The 26048-nt window shown below is 36.8% G+C and overlaps 1 protein-coding gene across 3 annotated transcripts in view; it reads left to right on the forward strand.

The window, feature by feature from the left end:
* The window catches only part of ADGB (androglobin), a 203825-nt gene that overhangs the window by 70763 nt on the left and 107014 nt on the right, over positions 1-26048 (forward strand). For all 3 annotated transcript variants that reach the window (XR_009738581.1, XM_061428240.1, XM_061428239.1), the window contains exons 8-10: positions 12693-12922; positions 17541-17681; positions 20773-20867. Coding sequence is in view for 2 of the 3 variants with exons in the window: in XM_061428240.1 (XP_061284224.1) it covers positions 12693-12922; positions 17541-17681; positions 20773-20867 (466 nt within the window). In the remaining variant the exon portion in view is untranslated. The remainder of the gene's footprint in view (positions 1-12692; positions 12923-17540; positions 17682-20772; positions 20868-26048) is intronic.

Genomic DNA, 26048 nt, shown 5'->3' on the forward strand with positions numbered 1-26048 from the left:
TCTACTGCAGTAGGAGGAAGAAGGATCAACGGGATATATTTTTTTATTTGAGGAGAGTTTCATGCTAAGAGACTTGATCATTCTCACTTTTCTAAGTTGACTGAAAAGTAGAAGATGGTAACAGGATGTTTTTGTTGGTTGATCAATTGATTTGGTTTTGAATAGATGTCTATTAGATGGTTGTACACGTGAGCCTGGTTATCTGCAGAGAGGTTTGAGCTGGAGCTTATGAGTTGAGGGTTACATACACATACAGGTGAACCCAAAATGTGATTGTGCTTATTCATTCACTAAGGAAAGGATATAGGATAGCAAGAGCATACTGAGGAGAACTATGGAGTTCAGGTCAGTTCAGTCGCTCAGTCGTGTCCGACTCTTTGCAACCCCATAGACTGCAGCATGCCAAGCTTCCCTGTCCATCACTGACTCCAGGAGCTTGCTCAAACTCATGTCCATCGAGTCGGTGATGCCATTCAACCATCTCGTCCTCTGTCATTCCCTTCTCCTCCTGCCTTCAATCTTTCCCAGTATTAGGGTCTTTTCTAATGAGTCAGTTCTTCCCATCCGGTGGCCAAAATATTGGAGTTTCAGCATCAGTCCTTTCAATGAATATTCAGGGTTATTTTCCTTTAGGATTGATTGGTTTGATCTCCTTGCAATCTTCTCCAACACCACAGTTCCAAAGCATCAATTCTTCAGTGCTCAGCTTTCTTAATGGTGCAACTTTCACATCTATACAGGACTACTAGAAAAACCATAGATTTGACTAGACAGACATTTGTTGACAAAGTAATGTCTCTGCTTTTGAATATGCTGTCTAGGTTTGTCATAGCTTTTCTTCCAAGGAGCAAGTGTCTGTTAATTTCTGCAGTCACAGTCTGCAGTGATTTTGGTGCCCAAGAAAGAAAATCTGTCTCTGCTTTTTAATATGCTATCTAAGTTTGTCATAGCTTTTTTTGCAATCAAAGATGCAAAGCATCTTTTAATTTCATGGCTGCAGTCACCATCTGCAATAATTCTTGCCTGGAGAATCCTCATGGACAGAGGAGTCTGGTGGGCTGAGGTCCATGTGGTCAGAGTCAGACATAGCTGAAGCAACTTAGCATTAATGCATACAACATAGTAATTCAATGTTTTTTATATATTAAGAAATGGTCAGCACAGATCTAGTTAACAGGTATCACCACACGTGGTTATAATTTTTTTTTCTTGTGGTGAAAACTTTTAAGGTCTACTTTTACACTACTGTATTATTAACCACAGTTACCCTGCTGTGCATTACAATGCTCTGATGCATTTATTATATAATTGGAAATTTGTATTTTTGGAATACCTTCACTATTTTGCCCAAATCCCACCCTTTGCCTCTGGCAACCACAAATTTATTCTCTATATCATGAGTGTGTTTGTTTTCAGATTCCATATATAAGTGAAACAAATCATACAATATTTGTCTTTCTTTGATGTATATCACTTACTATAATGTCCTCAAGGGGCTTCTTTCACAGCTCAGTCAGTAAAGAAGCCATCTGCAATGCAGGAGGCCCAGGTTCTATTCCTGCTTCAGGAAGATCCCCTAGAAAAGGAAATGACAACCCACTCCATTATTTTTGTCTGGGAAATCCCATGGACAGAGGAGCCTGGCAGGCTACAGTCCATGGGGTTGCAAGAGTCAGACCCGACTGAGCAACTAAACCACCACTACTAATGTCCTCAAAGTCCATCCACATTGTTTCAAATGGCGAGATTTCTTTCCATTTTTTTTTATGAATAAACAATGTTACATTGTGTATATGAATACTACACTTCATTCATCCATTCATAGACATCTTGGCTACTGTAAATAACATTGCAGGGAACATAAGATTGTTCTTTTTGACAAACTTCTGTCTTTTTGAGTTCGTGCTTTCATTTCCTATGGATAAATACCCAGAAGTGGAATTGTGGGACTATGTGATAGTTCTATTTTTAATTTTTTGAGGAAATTCCATACTGTTTTCCATACTGGCTATATCAACTTATGTTCCTACCAACAGTGTCCAAGGGTCCCTCTTGCTCCATATCCTTGCCAATGCTTGTCATTTCTTGTCTTTTTGATGATAACTAGTATGCATGGAGAAGGAAATGGCAACCCACTCCAGTATTCTTGCCTGGAGAATCCCAGGGACGGAGGAGCCTGTTGAGTGCCGTCTGTGGGGTCTCTCAGAGTTGGACACAACTGACGCGACTTAGCAGCAGCAGCAGCAGTATGCATGTGAGGTTGTAACTCGTTGTGGGTTTGACTTATGATGACTAGTGATGTTTAGCACGTTTTGTTGTACCTGTTGACCATTGGTTTATCTTCCTTGGAAATATGTCTGTTCAGATCCTCTGCCCATTTATTTTTTTTATTTTTTATTTTTTAGGGGAAATGTAAATATTTATTTATTTTTTAACTTTACAATATTGTATTGGTTTTTCCATATATAAAAATGAATCTGCCACAGGTATACACATGTTCCCCATCCTGGACCCTCCTCCCTCCTCCCTCCCCATACCATCCCTCTGGGTCATCCCAGTGCACCAGCCCCAAGCATCCAGTATTGTGCATCGAACCTGGACTGGCGACTCGTTTCATATATGATATTATACATGTTTCAATGCCATTCTCCCAAATCATCCCACCCTCTCCCTCTCCCACAGAGTCCAAAAGACTGTTCTATACATCAGTGTCTCTTTTGCTGTCTCGTATACAGGGTTATTGTTACCATCTTTCTAAATTCCATATATATGCGTTAGTATACTGTATTGGTGTTTTTCTTTCTGGCTTACTTCACTCTGTATAATAGGCTCCAGTTTCATCCACCTCATTAGAACTGATTCAAATGTATTCTTTTTAATGGCTGAGTAATACTCCATTGTGTATATGTACCACTGCTTTCTTATCCATTCATCTGCTGATAGACATCTAGGTTGCTTCCATGTCCGGGCTATTATAAACAGTGCTGCAATGAACATTGGGGTACACGTGTCTCTTTCCCTTCTGGTTTCCTCAGTGTGTATGCCCAGCAGTGGGATTGCTGGGTCATAAGGCTGTTCTATTCCCAGTTTTTTAAGGAATCTCCACACTGTTCTCCGTAGTGGCTGTACTAGTTTGCATTCCCACCAACAGTGTAAGAGGGTTCCCTTTCCTCCACACCCTCTCCAGCATTTATTGCTTGTAGACTTTTGGACCGCAGCTGTTCTGACTGGCGTGAAATGGTACCTCATAGTGGTTTTGATTTGCATTTCTCTGATAATGAGTGATGTTGAGCATCTTTTCATGTGTTTGTTAGCCATCTGTATGTCTTCTTTGGAGAAATGTCTATTTAGTTCTTTGGCCCATCTTTTGATTGGGTCATTTATTTTTCTGGAATTGAGCTGTAGGAGTTGCTTGTATATTTTTGAGATTAGTTGTTTGTCAGTTGCTTCATTTGCTATTATTTTCTCCCATTCTGCAGGCTGTCTTTTCACCTTGCTTATAATTTCCTTTGTTGTGCAGAAGCTTTTAAGGTTAATTAGGACCCATTTGTTTATTTTTGCTTTTATTTCCAATATTCTGGGAGGTGGGTCATAGAGGATCCTGCTGTGATGTATGTCAGAGAGTGTTTTGCCTATGTTCTCCTCTAGGAGTTTTATAGTTTCTGGTCTTACATTTAGATCTTTAATCCATTTTGAGTTTATTTTTGTGTATGGTGTTAGGAAGTGTTCTAGTTTCATTCTTTTACAAGTGGTTGACCAGTTTTCCCAGCACCACTTGTTAAAGAGATTGTCTTTAATCCATTGTATATTCTTACCTCCTTTGTCAAAGATAAGGTGTCCATAGGTGCGTGGATTTATCTCTGGGCTTTCTATTTTGTTCCATTGATCTATATTTCTGTCTTTGTGCCAGTACCATACAGTCTTGATGACTGTGGCTTTGTAGTAGAGCCTGAAGTCAGGCAGGTGGATTCCTCCAGTTCCATTCTTCTTTCTCAAGATTTCTTTGGCTATTCGAGGTTTTATGTATTTCCATACAAATTGTGAAATTATTTGTTCTAGCTCTGTGAAGAATACCGTTGGTAGCTTGATAGGGATTGCATTGAATCTATAAATTGCTTTGGCTAGTATACTCATTTTCACTATATTGATTCTTCCAATCCATGAACATGGTATATTTCTCCATCTGTTAGTGTCCTCTTTGATTTCTTTCACCAGTGTTTTATAGTTTTCTATATATAGGTCTTTTGTTTCTTTAGGTAGATATATTCATAAGTATTTTATTCTTTTCATTGCAATGGTGAATGGAATTGTTTCCTTAATTTCTCTTTCTATTTTCTCATTATTAGTGCATAGGAATGCAAGGGATTTCTGTGTGTTGAGTTTATATCCTGCAACTTTACTATGTTCATTGATTAGTTCTAGTAATTTTCTGGTGGAGTCTTTAGGGTTTTCTATGTAGAGGATCATGTTATCTGCAAACAGTGAGAGTTTTACTTCTTCTTTTCCAATTTGGATTCCTTTTATTTCTTTTTCTGCTCTGATTGCTATGGCCAAAACTTCCAAACCTATGTTGAATAGTAATGGTGAAAGTGGGCACCCTTGTCTTGTTCCTGACTTTAGAGGAAATGCTTTCAATTTTTCACCGTTGAGGATAATATTTGCTGTGGGTTTGTCATATATGGCTTTTATTATGTTGAGGTATATTTCTTCTATTCCTGCTTTCTGGAGAGTTTTTATCATAAATGGATGTTGAACTTTGTCAAAGGCTTTCTCTGCATCTATTGAGATAATCATATGGTTTTTATTTTTCAATTTGTTAATGTGGTGTATTACATTGATTGATTTGCGGATATTGAAGAATCCTTGCATCCCTGGGATAAAGCCCACTTGGTCATGGTGTATGATCTTTTTAATGTGTTGTTGGATTCTGATTGCTAGAATTTTGTTAAGGATTTTTGCATCTATGTTCATCAGTGATATTGGCCTGTAGTTTTCTTTTTTTGTGGCATCTTTGTCAGATTTTGGTATTAGGGTGATGGTGGCCTCCTAGAATGAGTTTGGAAGTTTACCTTCCTCTGCAATTTTCTGGAAGAGTTTGAGTAGGATAGGTGTTACCTCTTCTCTAAATTTTTGGTAGAATTCAGCTGTGAAGCCGTCTGGACCTGGGCTTTTGTTTGATGGAAGATTTCTGATTACAGTTTCAATTTCCGTGCTTGTGATGGGTCTGTTAAGATTTTCTATTTCTTCCTGATCCAGTTTTGAAAAGTTGTACTTTTCTAAGAATTTGTCTGTTTCTTCCACGTTGTCCATTTTATTGGTATATAATTGCTGATAGTAGTCTCTTATGATCCTTTGTATTTCTGTGTTGTCTGCTGTGATCTCTCCATTTTCATTTCTAATTTTATTGATTTGATTTTTCTCCCTTTGTTTCTTGATGAGTCTGGCTAATGGTTTGTCAATTTTATTTATCCTTTCAAAGAACCAGCTTTTGGCTTTGTTGATTTTTGCTATGGTCTCTTTTGTTTCTTTTGCATTTATTTCTGCCCTAATTTTTAAGATTTGTTTCCTTCTACTAACCCTGGGGTTCTTCATTTCTTCCTTTTCTAGTTGCTTTAGGTGTAGAGTTAGGTTATTTATTTGACTTTTTTCTTGTTTCTTGAGGTATGCCTGTATTGCTATGAACTTTCCCCTTAGGACTGCTTTTACAGTGTCCCATAAGTTTTGTGTTCTTGTGTTTTCATTTGCATTCATTTCTATGCAAATTTTGATTTCTTTTTTTTATTTCTTCTGTGATTTGTTGGTTATTCAGCAGCGTGTTGTTCAGCCTCCATATGTTGGAATTTTTAATAGTTTTTCTCCTGTAATTGAGATCTAATCTTACTGCATTGTGGTCAGAAAAGATGCTTGGAATGATTTCAATTTTTTTGAATTTACCAAGGCTAGACTTATGGCCCAGGATGTGATCTATCCTGGAGAAGGTTCTGTGTGCACTTGAGAAAAAGGTGAAATTCATTGTTTTGGGATGAATGTCCTATAGATATCAATTAGGTCTAACTGGTCTATTGTATCATTTAAAGTTTGTGTTTCCTTGTTAATTTTCTGTTTAGTTGATCTATCCATAGGTGTGAGTGGGGTATTAAAGTCTCCCACTATTATTGTGTTATTGTTAATTTCTCCTTTCATACTTGTGAGCATTTGTCTTACATATTGCAGTGCTCCTATGTTGGGTGCATATATATTTATAATTGTTATATCTTCTTCTTGGATTGATCCTTTGATCATTATGTAGTGACCTTGTCTCTTTTCACAACCTTTGTTTTAAAGTCTATTTTATCTGATATGAGTATTGCTACTCCTGCTTTCTTTTGGTCCCTATTTGCATGGAAAATCTTTTTCCAGCCCTTCACTTTCAGTCTGTATGTGTCCCCTGTTTGAGGTGGGTCTCTTGTAGACAACATATGTAGGGGTTTTGCTTTTGTATCCATTCAGCCAGTCTTTGTCTTTTGGTTGAGGCATTCAACCCATTTACATTTAAGGTAATTATTGATAAGTATGATCCCGTTGCCATTTACTTTATTGTTTTGGGTTCGAATTTATACACCCTTTTTGTGTTTCCTGTCTAGAGAATATCCTTTAGCATTTGTTGGAGAGCTGGTTTGGTGGTGCCGAATTCTCTCAGCTTTTGCTTGTCTGTAAAGCTTTTGATTTCTCCTTCATATTTGAAAGTAATCCTTGCTGGGTGCAATAATCTGGGCTGTAGGTTATTTTCTTTCATCACTTTAAGTATGTCTTGCCATTCCCTCCTGGCCTGAAGAGTTTCTATTGAAAGATCAGCTGTTATCCTTATGGGCATTCCCTTGTGTGTTATTTGTTGTTTTTCCCTTGATGCTTTTAATATTTGTTCTTTGTGTTTGATCTTTGTTAATTTGATTAATATGTGTCTTGGGGTGTTTCGCCTTGGGTTTATTCTGTTTGGGACTCTCTGGGTTTCTTGGACTTGAGTGATTATTTCCTTCCCCATTTTAGAAAAGTTTTCAACTATTATCTCCTCAAGTATTTTCTCATGGTCTTTCTTTTTGTCTTATTCTTCTGGGACTCCTATGATTTGAATGTTGTAGCATTTAATATTGTCCTAGAGGTCTCTGAGATTGTCCTCATTTCTTTTAATTCATTTTTCTTTTTTCCTCTCTGATTGATTTATTTCTACCATTCTATCTTCTAATTCACTAATCCTATTTCTGCCTCTGTTATTCCACTATTTGTTGCCTCCAGAGTGTTTTTGATCTCATTTATTGCATTATTCATTATATATTGACTCTTTTTTATTTCTTCTAGGTCCTTGTTAAACCTTTCTTGCATCTTCTCAATCCTTGTCTCCAGGCTATTTATCTGTGATTCCATTTTGATTTCAAGATTTTTGGATCAATTTCACTATCATTATTTGAAATTCTTTATCAGGTAGATTCCCTATCTCTTCCTCTTTTGTTTGGTTAGGTGGGCATTTATCCTGTTCCTTTACCTGCTGGGTATTCCTCTGTCTCTTCATCTTGTTTAAATTGCTGAGTTTGGGGTGTCCTTTCTGTATTCTGGCAGTTTGTGGAGTTCTCTTTATTGTGGCACTTCCTCACTGTGTGTGGGTTTGTACAGGTGGCTTGTCAAGATTTCTTGGTTAGGGAAGCTTGTGTCAGTGTTCTGGTGGGTGGAGCTGGATTTCTTCTCTCTGGAGTGCAATGGAATGTCCAGTAATGAGTTATGAGATGTCTATGGTTTTGGAGTAACTTTGGGCAGCCTATATATTGGAGCTCAGGGCTGTGTTCCTGTGTTGCTGTAGAATTTGCTTGGTATGTCTTGCCCTGGAACTTGTTGGCCCTTGTGTGGTGCTTGGTTTCAGTGTAGGTATGGAGGCGTTTGATGAGCTCCTGTCAATTAATGTTCCCTGGAGTCAGGAGTTCCCTGGAGTCAGGGTTTGGACTTAAGCCTCCTGCTTCCAGTTATCAGTCTTATTTTTACAGTAGTCTCAAAACTTCTCCTTCTATACAACACCATTGATAAAACGTCTAGGTTAAAGATGAAAAGTTTCTTCACTGTGAGGTTACCCAGAGAGGTTCACAGCATTACATGGAGAAGAGAAGAGGGAGGAGGGAGTCAGAGGTGACCCGAATGATGAGGTGGAATCAGTAGAGGAGAGACCCAAATGATGAGGTGGAGAAGAGAAGAGGGAGGAGGAAGTCAGAGGTGACCCGAATGATGAGGTGGAATCAATAGAGGAGAGAGTGGGCTAGCCAGTAATCACTTCCTTATGTGCACTCTACAACTGGACTGCTCAGAGATGTTCACGGAGTTATACAGAGAAGAGAAGAGAAGAGGGAGGAAGGAGACAGAGGTGGCCAGGAGGATAAAAGGGGGGAATGAAAAGGAGAGAGACAGATCCAGCCAGTAATCAGTTCCCTAAGTGTTCTCCACTGTCTGGAACACACAGAAATTCACAGAGTTGGGTAGAGTAGAGAGGGGTTAGAGAGGAGACACAGGCGACCTGGTGGAGAAAAAGGAGAGTCCAAAGGGTGAGAGAGCAGTCAAGCCAGTAATCTCGCTCCCTAGTTAAAAATGGGTACTGAAGATTGGGTTCTTAAAGGTACAAAATTGGTAACAAATACCTAAAAGCAAAATTTAAAACTCTAGAGTAGTGTTTGGAATTTCAAAAATACAGTGTTAAAGAAAAGAACAAGGAAAAGAAAGAGAAAACAAACAAACAAAAACAAACAAAGTCACAAAAATTATAAAGAAAATATAGGTACAAAATTGATAACAAATACCAAAAAGCAAAAGTTAAAAATCTAGAGTAGAGTTTGGAATTTCAAAAATACAATGCTAAAGTAAAGAAGAAGAAAAAGAAAGAGAAAACAAATAAAAACAAATAAAGTCACAAAAATTATGAAGAAAATATAGGTACAAAATTGATAACAAATACCAAAAAGCATAAATTAAAAATCTAGAGTAGAGTTTGGAATTTCAGAAATACAATGTTAAAGAAAAGAAGAAGAGAAAGAAAGAGAGAAAAAAAAGTCACAAAAATTATTAAAAAAAAAATAGGTACAAAATTGAAAACAAATACCAAAAAGCTAAAATTAAAAATCTAGAGTCAAGTTTGGAATTTCAAAAATACAATGTTAAAAAAAAGAAGAAAAAAGAAAAAAGAAAGAAAGAGAAAAGGAAAAAAAAAAACAAGGTCACAAAAATTATAAAAAATATATATATATGAAGTTTGCTTTTCAAAAAAATAGGGTCTTTTTTTTTTGCCAAGTAATAGTAGGTTATAAAAGTGAAAAATTAAAGGAGTAATAGAGGACTTAAAATTTTTTTTAAATTAAAAGAAAGAAAGAAAGATCATAAAAATAGTAAAAATGTATCTAGGACTTTCTCTGGTGTTGTTGTGGGTATTGTGGGGTCAGTTCATTTTTGGCTAGTTCCTTGGTCCGGCTTATATTTCTTATATTTCTTATATTAAGATCTATGGGCCCCTTCCTATGTAGTCGGTACTAAGGACAGGGTTTTAATCTATTGCTTGTCTCTTCCAAGGTGGTTCCCTCCGTTATAGCTTCTTCTGTTTGCTGGTCTCTTCAGTGTCTGATTTCCACCCTGATACCAAGGGGGCGGTGGTGGACACTTTTTTTTTTTTTTTTTTAGGCTCACTTGTTCAGTCGCACTGTGGGACGGGAGGGACGCTGCAAACAAATAACACTGGCGTGTGCCCGCAGTGTCTCAGCCACACTGGGCCTGCCCCCGCTCAAGGCGCATGTACCCTCCCTGCCCACACTGCTCAGGCTCTAGGTTGCTCACCGGGAACCATCTGACGCCGGCCCTGGGCTGCTTGCACCTCCCAGATCTAAGCCGCTCAGGTTCAGGCACTCGGGTAGTCCTCAGAGGCACAGACTTGGTTGGGCCTGCGTTTTGTGCCCTTCCCAGGTCCAAGCAGCTCAGGTGATGAGGTGTTTGGTGAGCGCGGTTGCTGTGACTTATCGCCTCCCCACTGCTCGGTTTTCTGGGTGTATAATCAGCGCACCTTCTCAGGCAGATGTTGATAGTCCAGACCCCCAAGAAGTCTTAGTTAGCAAAGAAGCCTGCTTACAGTTTTGTAGAAAATGTCTCTCTAGGGCTGCGATTGCCCCCTTCCGGCTCTGGCTGCCTGTCACGGGAGGAGGATGGTCTGCAGCCGGCTATCTCTGTACAGTCCTTTGTCCCCTGCACGGGCCTGGCGGTGTCTTAGGTTAGGGCTGGCTTTTCACGTGGTAGATATCCCACAGTCTGGTTTGCTAGCCCAAATTATTTTGCTCAGATAGCACTCGGGGCATTCAGGCCATATCTTTACTCTAAGCGATACAGCCCATGCCTCCCTGCCTAGCCTCCACTTGCTAGTGGCGGGTGCCAGCGTCTGCACTGCTTCTCCGCTGGGGGAGTTACTGTTGGGCTCGTAATCTGTGGGTTTTAATTGTTTATTTATTTTTCCTCCCTGTTATGTTGCCCTCTGTGCTTCCAAGGCTCGGCACAGACTTGGCAGTGAGAGTGTTTCCTGGTGTTTGGAAACTTCTCTCTTTTTAAGACTCCCTTCCTGGGACAGAGCTCCGTCCCTCCCTCTTTTGTCTCTTTTTTTGTCTTTTATATTTTTTCCTACCTCCTTTCGAAGACAATGGGTTGCTTTTCTAGGTGCCTGATGTCCTCTGCCGGTATTCAGAAATTGTTTTATGGAATTTACTCAGCGTTTAAATGTTCTTTTGATGAATTTGTGGGGGATAAAGTGGTCTCCCCGTTCTATTCCTCTGTCATCTTAGCTCCTCCCCCTCTGCCCATTTATTAATTGGATTATCTTTTTATTGATTAATTCAGATTTTACTTTGAATTAGTTAAAATTAAAACCTGGTCTGTTCAAATTTTCTGTTGCTTTGTATTTTAAGTGGTATGTTTCTAGGAATTTACCCATTTCTTTTAGGTTGTCCAATTTGTTGTATATTTGTTTCTCATAGTCTTTAATGGTTCTTTGTATTTTGTGTATTAAGTACAATATGTCTGTTTCATTTCTGATTGTATTTGTTAGTGAGTCCAGTTAAGGGCTTTTCAGTTTTGTCTGTCCTTTCAAAAAACCAGCTCTTAGTTTCTTTGATTTTTTTCTATTGTCTTTTTAGTCTCTCAATCATTTATTTCCACTCTGATATTTGTTATTCGGGAAGATCCCCTGGAAGAGGGCATGGCAATCCACTCCAATACTCTTGCCTGGAGGATCCCATGGATAGAGGAGCTTGGTGGGCTACAGTCCATATAGGGTCTCAAAGAGTCAGACGTGACTGAAGTGACTTACCACCACCACATTTGTTATTACCTTCCTTCTACTAACTTTAGGCTTCATTTGTTCTTCTTTTCTAGTTCTTTAAGGTGTGAAGTTAGGTAGTTTTTTTAAGATCTGATTTCTTGAGGTACCTCTTAGAATTACTTTTATTATCTTATTATATTTGTTTTGCTGTTGTTGTATCTGTTGTATTTTTGTTATGTTGTCACTTCCATTTTATTTCTCTCAAAGCATTTTGTTGATTTCTTCTTTGACCCATTGGTTGGTCAGTAGCATGTTGTTTAATCTCCACATAGCTGTGAATTTCCAAGTTTTCTTCTTGTAATCAATGTCTAGTTTCATACTAGGAAAGATGTGGTTGGAAAAAGTGGGTGCTATTATTTCAATCTTCTTGAATTCATTAAAATATTTTTTGTGACTTAACATGATCTATTCTGGAGAATACTCCATGTAGAAAAATGTGTATTCTGCTGCTTTCATATGGAATGTTCTGTATGTGTCTAAGTCCATTTTATTTAATGTGTTTCTCAAGACCAGTGAGCTTCCCTGGTAGCTCAGCTGGTAAAGAATCTGCCTGCATGCAGGAGAACCCAGTTTTATGCCTGGGTTGGGAAGATCCACAGGAGAAGGGATAGGTTACCCACTCCAGTATTCTTGCCTGGAGAATTCCATGGACATAGGAGACTGGCAGGCTAGAGTTGTTGGGGTCACAAAGAGTCAGACATGACTGAGTGACTAAAACGTTCACTTTCTGAGTTTGCTATAACCTTGTGGGCCTCATGGATGCAAACCCTTCTGGCTTTCAAAACTGTTTGGGGAACTTCTCTCTGATCTGCAGGTCTTAAAAGTTGGAATGCCAGATGATGCAGGGTGCAAACCCTTGCCTCCTCAGGGAAAATCTTCAGAATGTGAGTTCTTTCCAAATTGTGGGTCACTGAACTGGCTGGGTTTTATGGCAAGACTGTATCTCAGCCTCTCCTATCCATTCTCATTTGCCAGATATGTAGGAATTCTTCAGCTAGTTTTCACCCCCACCCCCTCCGCAAGAAAACTGTTCTGTATGTAGCTGTAAATTTGCTGTGTCCCCAGGAAGGAGTGAGTTTAGAATCCTCCTATATCACCATCTTAACTGGAGCTCTGTGTTTGGTTTCTTTACGTTAGCAAAGCCCAGCACAGAGTAGGCACTTAATCAATGCTTGTTGAATGAATGAATACATAATGGTGCTTTTAATTAAAATATGAAGTAACTATTGATTGGTCTTGTGAAATCTCAAGTTCATGTTTTTTCTGTCAGTAATTTCTTGATGTGAAGTAAAAAGTTTAATTTGGAAATTAACTTTGTTTTTCACCTAAGCCCAGGATATACGGACAAAGTTTGGGAGCTTTTGAAAGAAATATTGCCCGAGTTTAAGCTGTCAGCTGAGTCCAGCTCTGAAAGCAAAATAACTGACATAGATGCCAAATTAAAAGAACAAGGAAAAGAAGTGAAGGATGGGAAAGAAGTGAAAGATGGCAAGGAATTCAAACTTGAAAATTCAATAACGACACTAAAACTGCCTGAGAAAAGTGAGAGGGCTTTAAAGGGTAAGACAATTTATATCACAATGTTATTCAGTATGGATATTGTATATAAATGCTTTATAATCATTGCTGAATTTAACAACTATTTATAAGCATGGTCATTTATTAAGTGTTGTGAAAACAGTCATTCAAGTTTCTCTATTTCCTGGATATTACAGCTTGCAGTGGTGTTTATGTTAATTATTTCACTATATTTTGCTCTCCTTGTAATCAAAGGTAATTATATGTTTTAATGATATTAAATTAATATAGTATTAATATAGAAAAAAAGACATTAAGTTTTCAGTTTCCCTTCATTAAACACATCTTTCTTATATGTCATATGTAGAGTGGAATGGGCCAAAATACCAAAACTGAAAAGTGGTCCTATTTCAGAAAATGTGAAATGGACACAGATTAGACTGTGCAGGTTGTTTATTATAAAGTGAAAGTTAAAATCCAGAAATTATATTTTTCAGGTTATTTTACAAAGTGTAGAAGTGTTTCTCTTAAAGTGAGAAATATATTTAATAACTGGTCATTTTATACTTTCTAAAGTATTTCATATAGCCATACATATAAACAATAATGCTTGCAAGTAGAGTTGAATATACTAGAAAATACTAAAATTTTGTATAGCTGTGATAACATCTATAACGGTCTTTCAGATATTTATGCTTTATAAGATATTGATGTTTTATTCTTATTTAGATCTTGCACATCAGCATTTCCAATCATATATTGCCCTGAAATAACTATTGTAAATGTTCCTCAAAGATAAGCAAAAAAAATAAGTATGTGTGATATCTGCCCCATCATGGATCCCTCTTAAAATAATCTAATGTGCATTAGTTTATACCATAAAGAAAAAATGAAAAAATAGCCAGGTTAAATTTGTTTTACCCAGTGTATCCTAAATTAATTTGAACGTGGAATCTCTTTCTCGTGTATCACAAATTAACGTCTGTCTACCCTGCATCTATCAGGGTTTCCCAGGAAGCTCAGTGGTAAAGAATCCACCTGCCCTGCAGAAGACACAGGTTCGATCCCTGGGTTGGGAAGATTACCCGAAGAAGGAAATGGCAACCCATTCCAGTATTCTTGCCTAGGAAATCCCATGGACAGAGGAGCCTGGCGGGCTGCAGTTCATGGGGTTGCTAAGAATTTGACATGACTTAGAGACTTAACAACAGCAGCATCCATTCATCCAATTAACCATTTATTCAATGTACCTGGGCTTCCCTGGTGGCTCAGTCGGTAAAGGTCTGCCTGCAATACTGGAGACTTGGGTTCAAACCCTGGCTCAGAAAGATCCCCTGGAGAAGGCAGTGGCAACCCACTCCAGTATTCTTGCCTGGAGAATTTCATGGACAGAGGAGCCTGGCGGGCTACAGTCCATGGAGTCACAAAGATCAGTGTACTACTTGCTGAGAATACCTATAAATGTTCCAGGAATTAGCAGTAACTTGAACAAAATCAGACATGGATCTCACCTCTTAGAGCTTAGGTAATGTGAGAAGGACTAACATTAATTTTAAAAATCATAAATACATACTAAGACATGAGTCTTGAAGGGAAATACAGGAAACTATAAATCGTTCATATGGGAGACCTAGTCTGGGGCACCAGGGAGAATTCCTTAAGGAATTTTGAGCTGTGTTCACAAAAATTAGGATATCTGGGGGAAGATGACGGACTGTGCAAGGAAGAGAATTCTAGGTAGAAGAAAGAGCACATATAAATATTATGAGGCAGCAGCAGAAATGTCAGTGACTTGGAAGACCTGATAGATGTTCTCAGCTGGAAGAGAGGATGTGAGGAATAAAGTGGCTGAAGAAGAACATGAAAAAGTAGGTAGGAGAGTGATCATGTCAAAACTTCTAGGTCATGCTAAGATATTTGATTTTTACCAAAGAGCTGTTGACAGCTAACGAAGAGTTTAGAGTTGAATCATGATCTATTTCACATTTTGAAAAGGATATTCTGGTTCTCTGGAAAAAAAAAAAAACCAACAAAACTTGGAATGCAGGTGGAGGTGGAAGGTCAGTGGCGTGAGAACTCACAGGAAAAACAATTTGATGACTGTTGTATCAGCTCATGTTAGAGATGATAGTAGCTTGGAGTAGGTTAATAGGATTTTCATGGTGCAGAAGCAGATACGGTAAATTATTGAGAGATACTTATAAAGTAAAAAATAGCAGGATGTGGCAAAGATAATTTGTAGAATTCTTACTTGCAGAACTGGATAGATGGTAGTATGTTTAATGCAGCTAGGTAATGCCAAAAAGAGGAATGGCTTTATGAGGAGAGATCACAAAATGATTTAGAACATATAGAGTTTGAGGTGCCTTTAAGAAATCAAGTGTACTTTTCATGTCAGGAGTTCCAGGCTGTTGATATACCCTTGGGAATCATTGACAAATGCATGCTAAATTAAATGATGAATGATATTCCCAATGAGATGGTGTAGAGTGAGAAGATTAGGAACCTTAAGACTAAGCCTGAAAGAAGCTAAATATCTGAGAGCTGGTACAAAATAATGAGCTGGCAAACAAGGTTAAAGAATGACCAGGAAAATAGGAAGATCAGCAGAGCAGGTCACTGTTGAAAATCAAAGGAAAAGAATATTTCAAGAATCGGAGAATTGTCTGTTCCAAATAGTGTTGAGAGTTGAAGTATGATGGGAGTTCAAATTTCTTTGTTAGATTTTACAATACAGAGGTCACTGGGCACTGGTAAATGATGGAAGTGGAAGACACACTGGAGAGATTAAGAAATAAGTGGGAAGTAAAATAATGTATAAACAACCCTGTTATAAATTTGTCTGTGAAGGATAGAAGTAGAAGCTATCAAGGAAAATGAGGGATTCATGGAAAATATTTAAACTTTTATCTAATGAAGAAGGGTCGAGTATTTTTAAGTGGCGATTTGGAAGAGGTAGTTGAGATGACAGCCATAGCACAGGTTTCCAGAGAGCCAAAGTGAAGGGATTGGTCCAACCTGGGCAGCAATGTCTCCTCCATCCTAACAGCTTGGCACCGAGCATGAGAGAGGGGATAGATGTAGATATCGGTGGGTGAATGGGTTTGTAGACAGAAGTTGAGGGTTTCTGAAAAAAGACTTCTATTCTCTCTCTTTATAAGCAGACCATTTATGAGCTGAGAGTGAAGTAGAGGCAGAGATGAGGTTCTCAGGATTATTTAAAATAGGGCAGAAGCTTACAGAATGAGGGGAAGATGATCTCCAGTAGGACGTAGGACTCAGCTGCTAATTTTACTTAGAAGGGTTGGCCAGATGAGTGAAATGAAACAACAGACGAACAATAAATTTATTCATGTATTGGCAAAAACACATTATGGTAAACATTTTTGCATACTTTCCAAATTTCTATGTGAAATAGTGTGTTTTTCCTATTTACAGATTTTATTATATATTATTTTAAGTTATGGGTTTTGAATAGGCGTCTAGTGAAAGTGAAAGTTTTAGTCTCTCAGTTGTCTCTGACTCTCTGCAACCTCGTGGACCAGAGCTCACCAGGCTCCTCTGTCCATGGGATTTCCCAGGCAATAATTCTGGAATGGGTTGCCATTCCCTTCTCCAGGGGCTCTTCCTTACTCAGGGATTAAACCCAGGTATATTGTATTGCAGGCAGATTCTTTACTGTCAGAGCCACCAGGGAAGCCTATTTTTAAAATCATATATGAAGTCATATATCATTACCTGTAACTAGTTTGAAGTCAAACCACAAAATAAAATTCTGATTATTTTATACTTGTTTCCAGATTAAATATTTCATCCTACACTTATAGTTATCTTTGCCTTTGTATCTAACATAGATGTTAAATCTACTATAAAGCTAAGAGCCAGGATAATTTTATTTTAGAGGCTAAGAAACAGCACATGGTGTTAATATTATAGTTTTTTTTATGTATGCAATTTTTATAAAAACAACCTGATCAATACTGATTACAAATTTAGCAAATGACAAAAGACTGAATGGTAGAAATTTTAAATTTCTGTTTTAGAATTGGAAGGGATTTATTAGGAAATAAAAAATCTCAGGGAATTTTTTAAGGTGAAGGAGAACATGTTTCACAGAAATATAAATATGGATGGAAATTCAAGTGGTAGATGGTTCTGGGTACTGGGTTTACTATGCACATCTTGTTGATAATAAGATGTTGGTGTGGATGTTGGTTGGTGGCCAGTCTCCACCAGAAGATATTCTAGAGGCAGAAAGCTGTTTCTTGAAATGCAGGCCCCAAATAAAGAGAATCTAAGAGGGCTTCACATTTAGGACTCAACTTTAAATACATTTTTTTCTTTTTAAAATGAGACTAGCCTGACACCATGATTTTATACAGATAAATTATATGCACCTGATTACATTTAGCATAAAATTATTTGTTGTCATTGATGCCATATCTTTCTCAATATATGTCGATTTTTAAAGCTTTTTGTTTTGTTTTGTTTTGATGTTACTAATTTGAGGTGAGTAGTGTTTGGGGAAGTTTGTGGCTATTTTTTTTTACACTTAAATAATACTATTGTTTTAGCTTTCTTTTTCAACACTAATTGAATAAGCAATATAGATTGAAATTTTGTAGTTAAAGGATTTATTGTATTTTTTTTAACATGTTAGATAAAGCTGATGCAAAAGACCTTGGAAAGAAGAGGAGCAAAGATGGAGAGAAGGAAAGAGAAAAGGAAAAATTCAAATGGTCAATACATGGATCAAGACCCTCATCAGATGTACAATATTCTCTACAGTCTCTGTCAGATTGTAAGCTCTCAGTCTCCTAGAATAATAATTATTGTACACATTTCCTAAAATGCTGGAGATAATTGGAGCACAGAAATGTATTTCCTGTTCAGATATATCTAAATAAGCTTTTCAGAGTTGCCCATAATTGTTAAGCTCTCAGATGGTTGTGCATAATGAAGCAAGATCCTACATGAGACAGAAGCCAAGATTATCAAAGTACTTATGGTACAAGTCACAAAAGTGTTTACATGAATGAAGATATATACTAATATATATTATTATAGTATATATAACATATTTTACATTATAAAATATATAAGTATATTTACATAAATATTTGATTAGATATTGATACATATTAGTATATGTCCTCCTTTATATAGATTCTATATATATATGTATATATAAAATATTTTCTAAAAAACTTTATAGTCCTAACATTGAGTCATATATCTTGGTGCTTCCAGAATGTATAATTCTCAGTTCACTCCTCTTTACATGAAAATATGTCCATTTATGCCCAGTATTATGCTTTATCATTTTTTTTTTTTTCATTTGTCTTCTTTCTGAATACATTGCTGTTTTTTTTGTGAGAACAGCTTCATAGCTATGGCTTTGCATTTTTGCAGAAAGATATTTGGTGGTTTGGTAAAGAAAATACAAACACTAGTCATTTTTTTGGTATTTTTAATTTCCTAGTAAACATTTTTTTTTCTTATATTGATACCTTAAGCAATCTTTTTTGATAGTTGATGACATAACATCCCCCAATTTACTGATAATTATTTATAGTTGTGAGATTGCAAAACTTTTTTCTGAGTTTCTTTGTAAAAATGAAGGTAGTAATGCCTTTTTTTCTACCAAACTCATAGTTAAGGTCAACCTCAAGAAACAGAATATAGTTCAAAGTTTGGACTGTGGAATAAAATTGCCTGGGTTCAGATCTCTGCTCCATGAAAAATATGTATTGGAGAAGGAAAAAATTTCTCTCTAGTCTCTCCAGGTTCTTCTAGCTGGTCTAAGAATCAAATTGACATGAGGCATATTCACAGAAGAAAAAAATAATAATCATTATGTATTACTACATATGGGACCTTATAAGAAAAAAAAGGCCCAAAGACAGGTTAGGTAATTGAGGCTTATCTACCATGTGAGAGAAGGAGAAAGGGGGTAGGAGTTGTGACTTCAAATGGGAGGAAAACAATTCACTGGAGATGGGAAAACAAATGTATACAAAACAAATGTTTGCTCTGCCAGGCAGAGACAGTGGAATACAGAGAGGACTCTGGTCTCCAGGCTATGCTGAGTGCCCCCCAAACACACCTGGCCCACATTCTTTATAGTCTCTCTGGTGACAGTGCTATGCCTGAACCAGGCCTTTTATTCAAATTCTTTTATACAGTTATGAGAGGTGGTAAAAAGAAAGAATTCTGGGGTTCTCTGTTCTTAAAAAGCATCAGGCTAAAATAATCCTCATGCCAAGGAGATACATTTTGGGGTGACAAATTTTGCTCCCGTACATATACAAAGTTTCTTTTTAAATGTGAAAACGTATTTTTATAAGTTTGGCATATTTCACATCTTTATCCATTCTGGAGTGAGCCAGGGTTCACATCTAATTTACATAATGTGGCTTTAAAGATATTATTCTTTTTTTTTTTTTCCACACTTTCACTTTATTTATTTACTAGTTTAGCCATGAGTCTAAAACAAATGCTCTCTGATCTTGCCTGTCCATTAGTGTCTTTTAGAAGGCTTTCATTATTTAAAATTGGTTATTAAATATTCTATAACAATGATAAAATTCAATTTACTAAATTTATTTGCTTTGCTCTATTTTTTCTGATTAAAATATATACTTATGAGTAAAATATAACTAACCTAAATTCAAAGAATATGTATTTTGTCATTTTGCCTGCTTACAGCCTTTTAAGTATGTGCTCTTCTGTCAACTAAAATCTTAACTTATTTTTCTTCAATAGAACTTATATTCAGTATATTTACACAAAATCACAAAACTGTAATTCTGTCTAATTCTAATGCTATATGGGGATTTCACTAATGTTTTGCCAAGAACAAATTGCAGTAAAAATCAACTTAGTGTGAAAACTCATTCCAAAAAAAAATTTTAAGTTGCCTGGACTTAGTATTATAGAATTAACAAACACGAGAAAGCAAGTATCCATTACAAACATCTAGGAAAATTTTCAATCGTTACAAGAGCTATTTTTTTTTAATTTAATTTTATTTTTAAACTTTACAATATTGTATTGGTTCTGCCATATATCGAAATGAATCCACCACAGGTATACATGTGTTCCCCATCCTGAACCCTCCTCCCTCCCCGTACCATCCCTCTGGGTCGTCCCAGTGCACCAGCCCCAAGCATCCAGTATCGTGCATCGAACCTGGACTGGCGACTCGTTTCATACATGATATTATACATATTTCAATGCCATTCTCCCAAATCATAAAGATATTATTCTTCAATAAACATTATCTAGTGCAGTTATATATAACTGCTTGAACTTTAAAGGAATAAAACAAAACTTTTCAATTAAAAATAAAAACAAGAAGAAAATAAATTCTGTTGTTTTGACCAGAATCTTTAAAGGACAAAAACACCATGAATCAAATGTAGTAATTTCAGGGATATTAGGGAATAAATATTGATTCTCAGAAGCAAATCTACAAGCATTATACATTTCAAATTTATTACCTTCTTAGTTTCCCTTTCTCACGAGAGGATTAATTTGTGTTTTCTTTCTCCTTGAAATGACATAGAAACTCCCAGACTTCTTTAAATTCAAATTAAAGATTCTATGAAAGTTAAGTTACATAGGCTAATAGCTAGAGTGAGTTAATGTAATAACTTTTTTACATTGAAGTAAAATGATTTCTTAATGAATTATATGAAAGTAAAACTAATGAGACATTCTATACAATAGATGTACATTTGAGAGTTAACATTTTTTAAATGCATGTAAAGTCGTTTACCTATTTTTCATCGCAAAGATAAGTTCATTGAGAAATTTGAATGGTCTACCATGACCTGCCAGACCCATTTTGGCTAGAATTTCCATGACACAATATATGTTTGGATTTACAGGTTCTTCAGCAATTCAGTCCCCTCAGATGGTAGTATATGCAACCTTCACACCTCTCTATTTGTTTGAAAAGAAGATATTTTTATTAGAGAAGATGGTAAGCACTCAAGGCCAAGAAACTTGGTATAATTTATGGTGTTTGTGTGTGTCTGTGGTCATTTGTTATAGTAAAGTGTTTTTTTCATCACCAAGTCATGTCTGACTCTGCAACCCCGTGGAATGCAGCAAGCCAGTCCTCCACTATCTCCTAGAGTTTGCTCAATTCATGTCCACTGAGTCTGAAATGCCATCCAACCATCTCATCCTCTGCTATCCCCTTCTTTTGCCTTCAGTGTTTCCCAGCATCAGGGTTTTTGCAATTAGTTGACTCTTCACATCAGGTGGCCAAAGTATTAGAGCTTCAGCTTCAGCATCAGTCCTTCCAATGAATTTTCAGGGTTTATTTCCTTAAAGACTGACTAGTTTGGTCTCCTTGCTGTCCAAGGGACTCTTGAGAGTCTTCTCCAGCTCCACAATCCAAAAGCATCAATTCTTAAGCACTCAGCCTTCCTTATGGTCCACCTCTCACGCTCATACATGATTACAGGAAAAACCGTAGTTTTGACTATAATGCACCTTTGTCAGCAAAGTGATGTCTCTGCTTTTTAATACACTGTCCAGATTTGTCATAGCTTTCTTTCCGTGGAGCAAGCGTCTTTTAATTTCATGGCCACAGTCACAGTCTGCAGTGATTTTGGTGCCCAAAAAAGGAAAATCTGTCCCTGTTCCCACTTTTTTCCATTCTATTTGTCATGAAGTGATGAGACCAGATGCCATGATCTTTAGTTTTAAATGTTGAGATTCAAGTCAGATTTTTCACTCTCCTCTTGCACCCTTATCAAGAAGCCCCTCTTCACTTTCTGCCATTAGAATACTATCATCTGCATATATGAGGTTGTTGAAATTTCTCCCAGAAATCTTGATTTCAGTTTGTGATCATCCAGCCTGGAATTTTGCATGATGTACTCTCATATAAGTTAAATAAGCCAGGTGACAGTAGACAGCCTTCTCTACTCCTTTCCCAATCTTGAACCAGTCTATTGTTCCACGTCCAGTTCTAACTGTTGCTTCTTGACCTGCATACAGATTTCTCTGGAGACAGGTAAGGTGGTCTGATACTCCCATCTCTTTAGGAATTTTCCAAAGTTTGTCAACACCCTTTTGCAACAACAAAAGTAGAAAATATACCAGAATTCAATGAAAATTCTATTCTTGAATTTCAGTCTTGTCTCTGTAATTAAACACTTCGGTACAGGGACTCAGTACAGGCAAAGTTTTCTTAATGCTGTTCTGCGCTTAATCCCTCAATTGTGTCCCACTCTGAGACCAACCCCATGGACTGTAGCCCACCAGGCTTCTCTGTCCATGGGGCTTTTCCAGGCAAGAATACTGGAGTGGGTTGCCATGGCCTTTTCCAGGGGATCTTCCCAATCCAGGGATTCAACCCAGGTCTCCCACACTGCAAGCAGATTCTTTACCAGCTGAGCTACCAGGGAAGCCCAGATGATTGCAATAGTTTAACCTGAAAAAAAAAAAAGATGTAGTTTCATATAGTTTATCAATTCTTTTCATTGTAAACAAAGGCATCAAATTATGTATTTCAGTGAGAACTGTGTAAATCATTTCTAATACATCACCTCTAATACATAATACATCACCTCTCTATAAACAGGTCATACGTATTTTCTTAACGTAAGACAAATTAAACGAATTCATATCTAGTAAACCACTGCTATGAATGCCTTAAAGTAATACACACAAAAATGTTAATCACTTTTTTCTTAGAAAGTTAACAACTTATAGAAAATTTAGAAAATATGGACAAAGGGAATAAAATTTGAATATTTGTAACATAAATGCCTAGTCATAGGCACTGTTAACACTTTGGCATATGTACTTTGCTTTTTTTTTCTTCTCTGCATATTTTCTACATGTATATGTGTATACATTTTTTACTCAGGGAAATTCTATTTTACTTTCTGTTTGGAAATTAGCTTTTTCACTTGACACTGTATCACTAACATTTTCTTGTGATGTTAAACATTTCACAACATAATATTTAACAGTTACATGAGATGTGTAGATTTGCCACAATTTTTACGTTATTTTTGGGTTTTGGACATAAAAAATCATTTTTTTTTTCTCCTTCCCTTTTAAAGGGTAAAGCTCACCAGATTACTCTTCAATCTATTTAGACAAACATCTTATTGCATTTGTATTGATCCCTAACCTTCTAGGGGGACTTTTAGACATCCAGCACTTTATTGCTAGAATTCCATGTGTTTGAAATCATTACATTAAAGTATAAGAAGACAGTAATATAATAATTTGATTAATTAGAAACAGCTTACTGTTAAAAAATTGAATGGAAATTTGGTTGAAATGTAAATACACCAATTGTATGATTATTGCACTTTATATTTGTCTTCTGGATGATTTGACCAAGGAGCATAAATGTTATCGTTTCTTCTTCCGTTTCTTTCCTTCTTCCTGCCTCCACTTTTTCCTTTTCTTTTTTAGATAGGAAACATTCCTTACTGCAAAAGTCTGCAATGTAAGAAGGGTAACATTGTCAAGACAACAGGACATAATGTGCTATTATGAATGTAGAGAAAAGGGCAGTTCCTCTGTTTTTAATTAAAAGTTATTCAAGTTTAGTCATGGTTAAATCCAAGTGTGCTTCTCAGGGCCCCCCTTCAACTTAAGTCTCTTTTTAGGATGGCTGCATCAGCCCTGATTTTTATTTTTCTTAATCTTACTACCTGACACTGGCCATTGCCTTAGCTATTCCAGAGAAATTAAACCCTCTAATACTGTGGACTACAAAAGACCATGAGCCATGCTTTGTGGAGTGTTCCATGGGAAGTACTTAAATACTTTTTAAAATTGAAAACCAAAAAGATAAGATTTACATCATAATTACCCAAAAAAGAAGGCACAGAAAAATTCACTTGAACTTTTGTCTTTCCGACTGAAAAACCGGTAAACAAAATTTTTTAATTTAAAAGACCCCCCAAAAGCGCATGTTTATTCAATAATTTAACAGATGTTAATTAATTATTCTTTGCTAAACAACTAGCTGGAATCTGAGGAAGACACCATGTTGAGCGTGATTAATAAGGACTCTCCCCACAAAGTTTGGAGTTGATGAGAAAAGCAGACAAGCAAACAGTAATAAAGTTAGAATATTGGCATAATAGAAGTTGCTTGGAATATGGTAGATGTAGCATTTAAATAAAGTGCATTGAATGAGTAACTCAATAAGTGAATTAATGAAGGAGTGAAAAAAAATGTATATGGAATACATAGCAGAGACACATCTTTCTGTCTAGTGGGTGACTAGGGAAATCACTGCAGATGGTGACTGCAGCCATGAAATTATAAAACGCTTGCTCCTGGGAAGAAAAACTATGACAAACCTAGGCAGCATATTAAAAAGCAGAGACATTACTTTGTTGACAAAGGTTCATCTAGTCAAAGCTATCATTTTTCCAGTAGTCATGTATGGATGTGAGAGTTGGATCATAAAGAAAGCTGAGCACCAAATAATTGATGCTTTTGAACTGTGGTGTTGGAGAAGACTGCAAGGAGATCAAATCAATCAATCCTAAAGGAAAACAACCCTGAATATTCATTGGAAGGATTGATGCTGAAGCTGAAACTCCAATATTTTGGCCACCTGATGCAAAGAACTGACTCATTGGAAAAGACCCTGATGCTGGGAAAGATTGAAGGCAGGAGGAGAAGGGGACAACAGAGGATAAGATGGTTGGATGACATCACAGACTCTATGGACATGGGTTTGAGCAAGCTCCCGAAGTTGGTGATAGACAGGGAATCCTGGTGTGCTGCAGTCCGTGGAGTCACAGAGTCAGACACGACTAAGCAACTGAACTGAACTGAGGGAAGTCTTCCCAAAGGAAAAAAAAAAAAATTGTTTCAGCTGTGGCGTTTAAGTTAGCCTGGAAAGTAGGAAAAAGCATATGCATGAAGCAGAAGGAAGCTTATGTTGGAAAGTTTGGAGGTAAAGGATAACCCACTGGGTTCAAGGGACTACTAGAGCTTGAACAGATTGCAAAAGGAGAAGTTTTAGAGGCAGTCTGAGGTGTGGGAGGGAGCCTGGACATGCAGAGCGTTATAAATCCTCCCTGTGGGGGTTGAAATGTCTTACAGGGACCAGTGGTTCAGGAATTGGCCCAGTGTCTGTAATAGTAATGAGATGAGCTTCCAAGCTGTAATGAACTGCCTCCAACATTATAGTCTCCTGTTGATTCTTTTACATTAGCTATTAGGATAAGCAGGGTCTCTTGGTAGAAATCAGAATATAAAGATGATATCATGTTTTGAAGATAAATCTACAGAAGAAAATTCTTTCTAATGGAATTTTATTAAATGGAGTACATAGCAAAAACTTCTAGCCCCAAAGACAAGACCAACTTGTAAAATAAAACTTTATCTTTATGTGAGGAATTGGTAAAGAATGCAAGAAAACAAAGCAAAACTTGGAAAGAAACAGTGTCACAAATTACCCTACCTTATTCCCCCATCTTATTACTTCTGGGTCTTCTAAATTTTAGTTTATTTGTTTATTTATTATTTTCTTTTTATTTAAATGGGTTAACTGGGAGTTCTAAAAAAGCCTCCTCTACCTTCTCAAACCTTACTTTTAGAATATCTGAGGTGGGCTGAGTAAGGGAGTGAAAGGGTGTTATGGGCAAGGAAACTTCTGGTTTGTCTTACATTTGGGCTTCCCTGGGGACTCAGTGGTAAAGAATCTGCCTGCCAGTGCAGGAGACGCGGGTTTAATCCTTGGGTCAGGAAGATCCCCTGGAAAATGGCAACCCATTCCAGTACTCTTGCCTTGGAAATCCCATGGACAGAGGAACCTGGCAGATTACAGTACATGGGTTTGCAAAAAGCCAGATACAACTTAGTGTTTAAACAACAACAAAAACATGAATTATTCAAAAATATTTCCTGAAGAGGCCTATTAAGTATTTTACTAGAATGTTTCACTATTTTAAGTTACTCTCAGTCCCTAATTCTAATACAAGGAAATCTGGAACCCTTGAACAAAGTTTCTCAATATCAAACTATAACAATTATTAAGCATTACTTTACCTTATTCAGAAGTATTGTGTAGTATGTTGGAAATAAAGTGAAGTATGAGAAACTGGCTTACATGCTTTACATCAAGCTAATACTTTTGTGAATTATTTAAATAATATAATAGATGAAA

Source organism: Bos javanicus, chromosome 9 (assembly GCF_032452875.1).
Source record: "Bos javanicus breed banteng chromosome 9, ARS-OSU_banteng_1.0, whole genome shotgun sequence".
Lineage (NCBI taxonomy): Eukaryota > Metazoa > Chordata > Mammalia > Artiodactyla > Bovidae > Bos > Bos javanicus.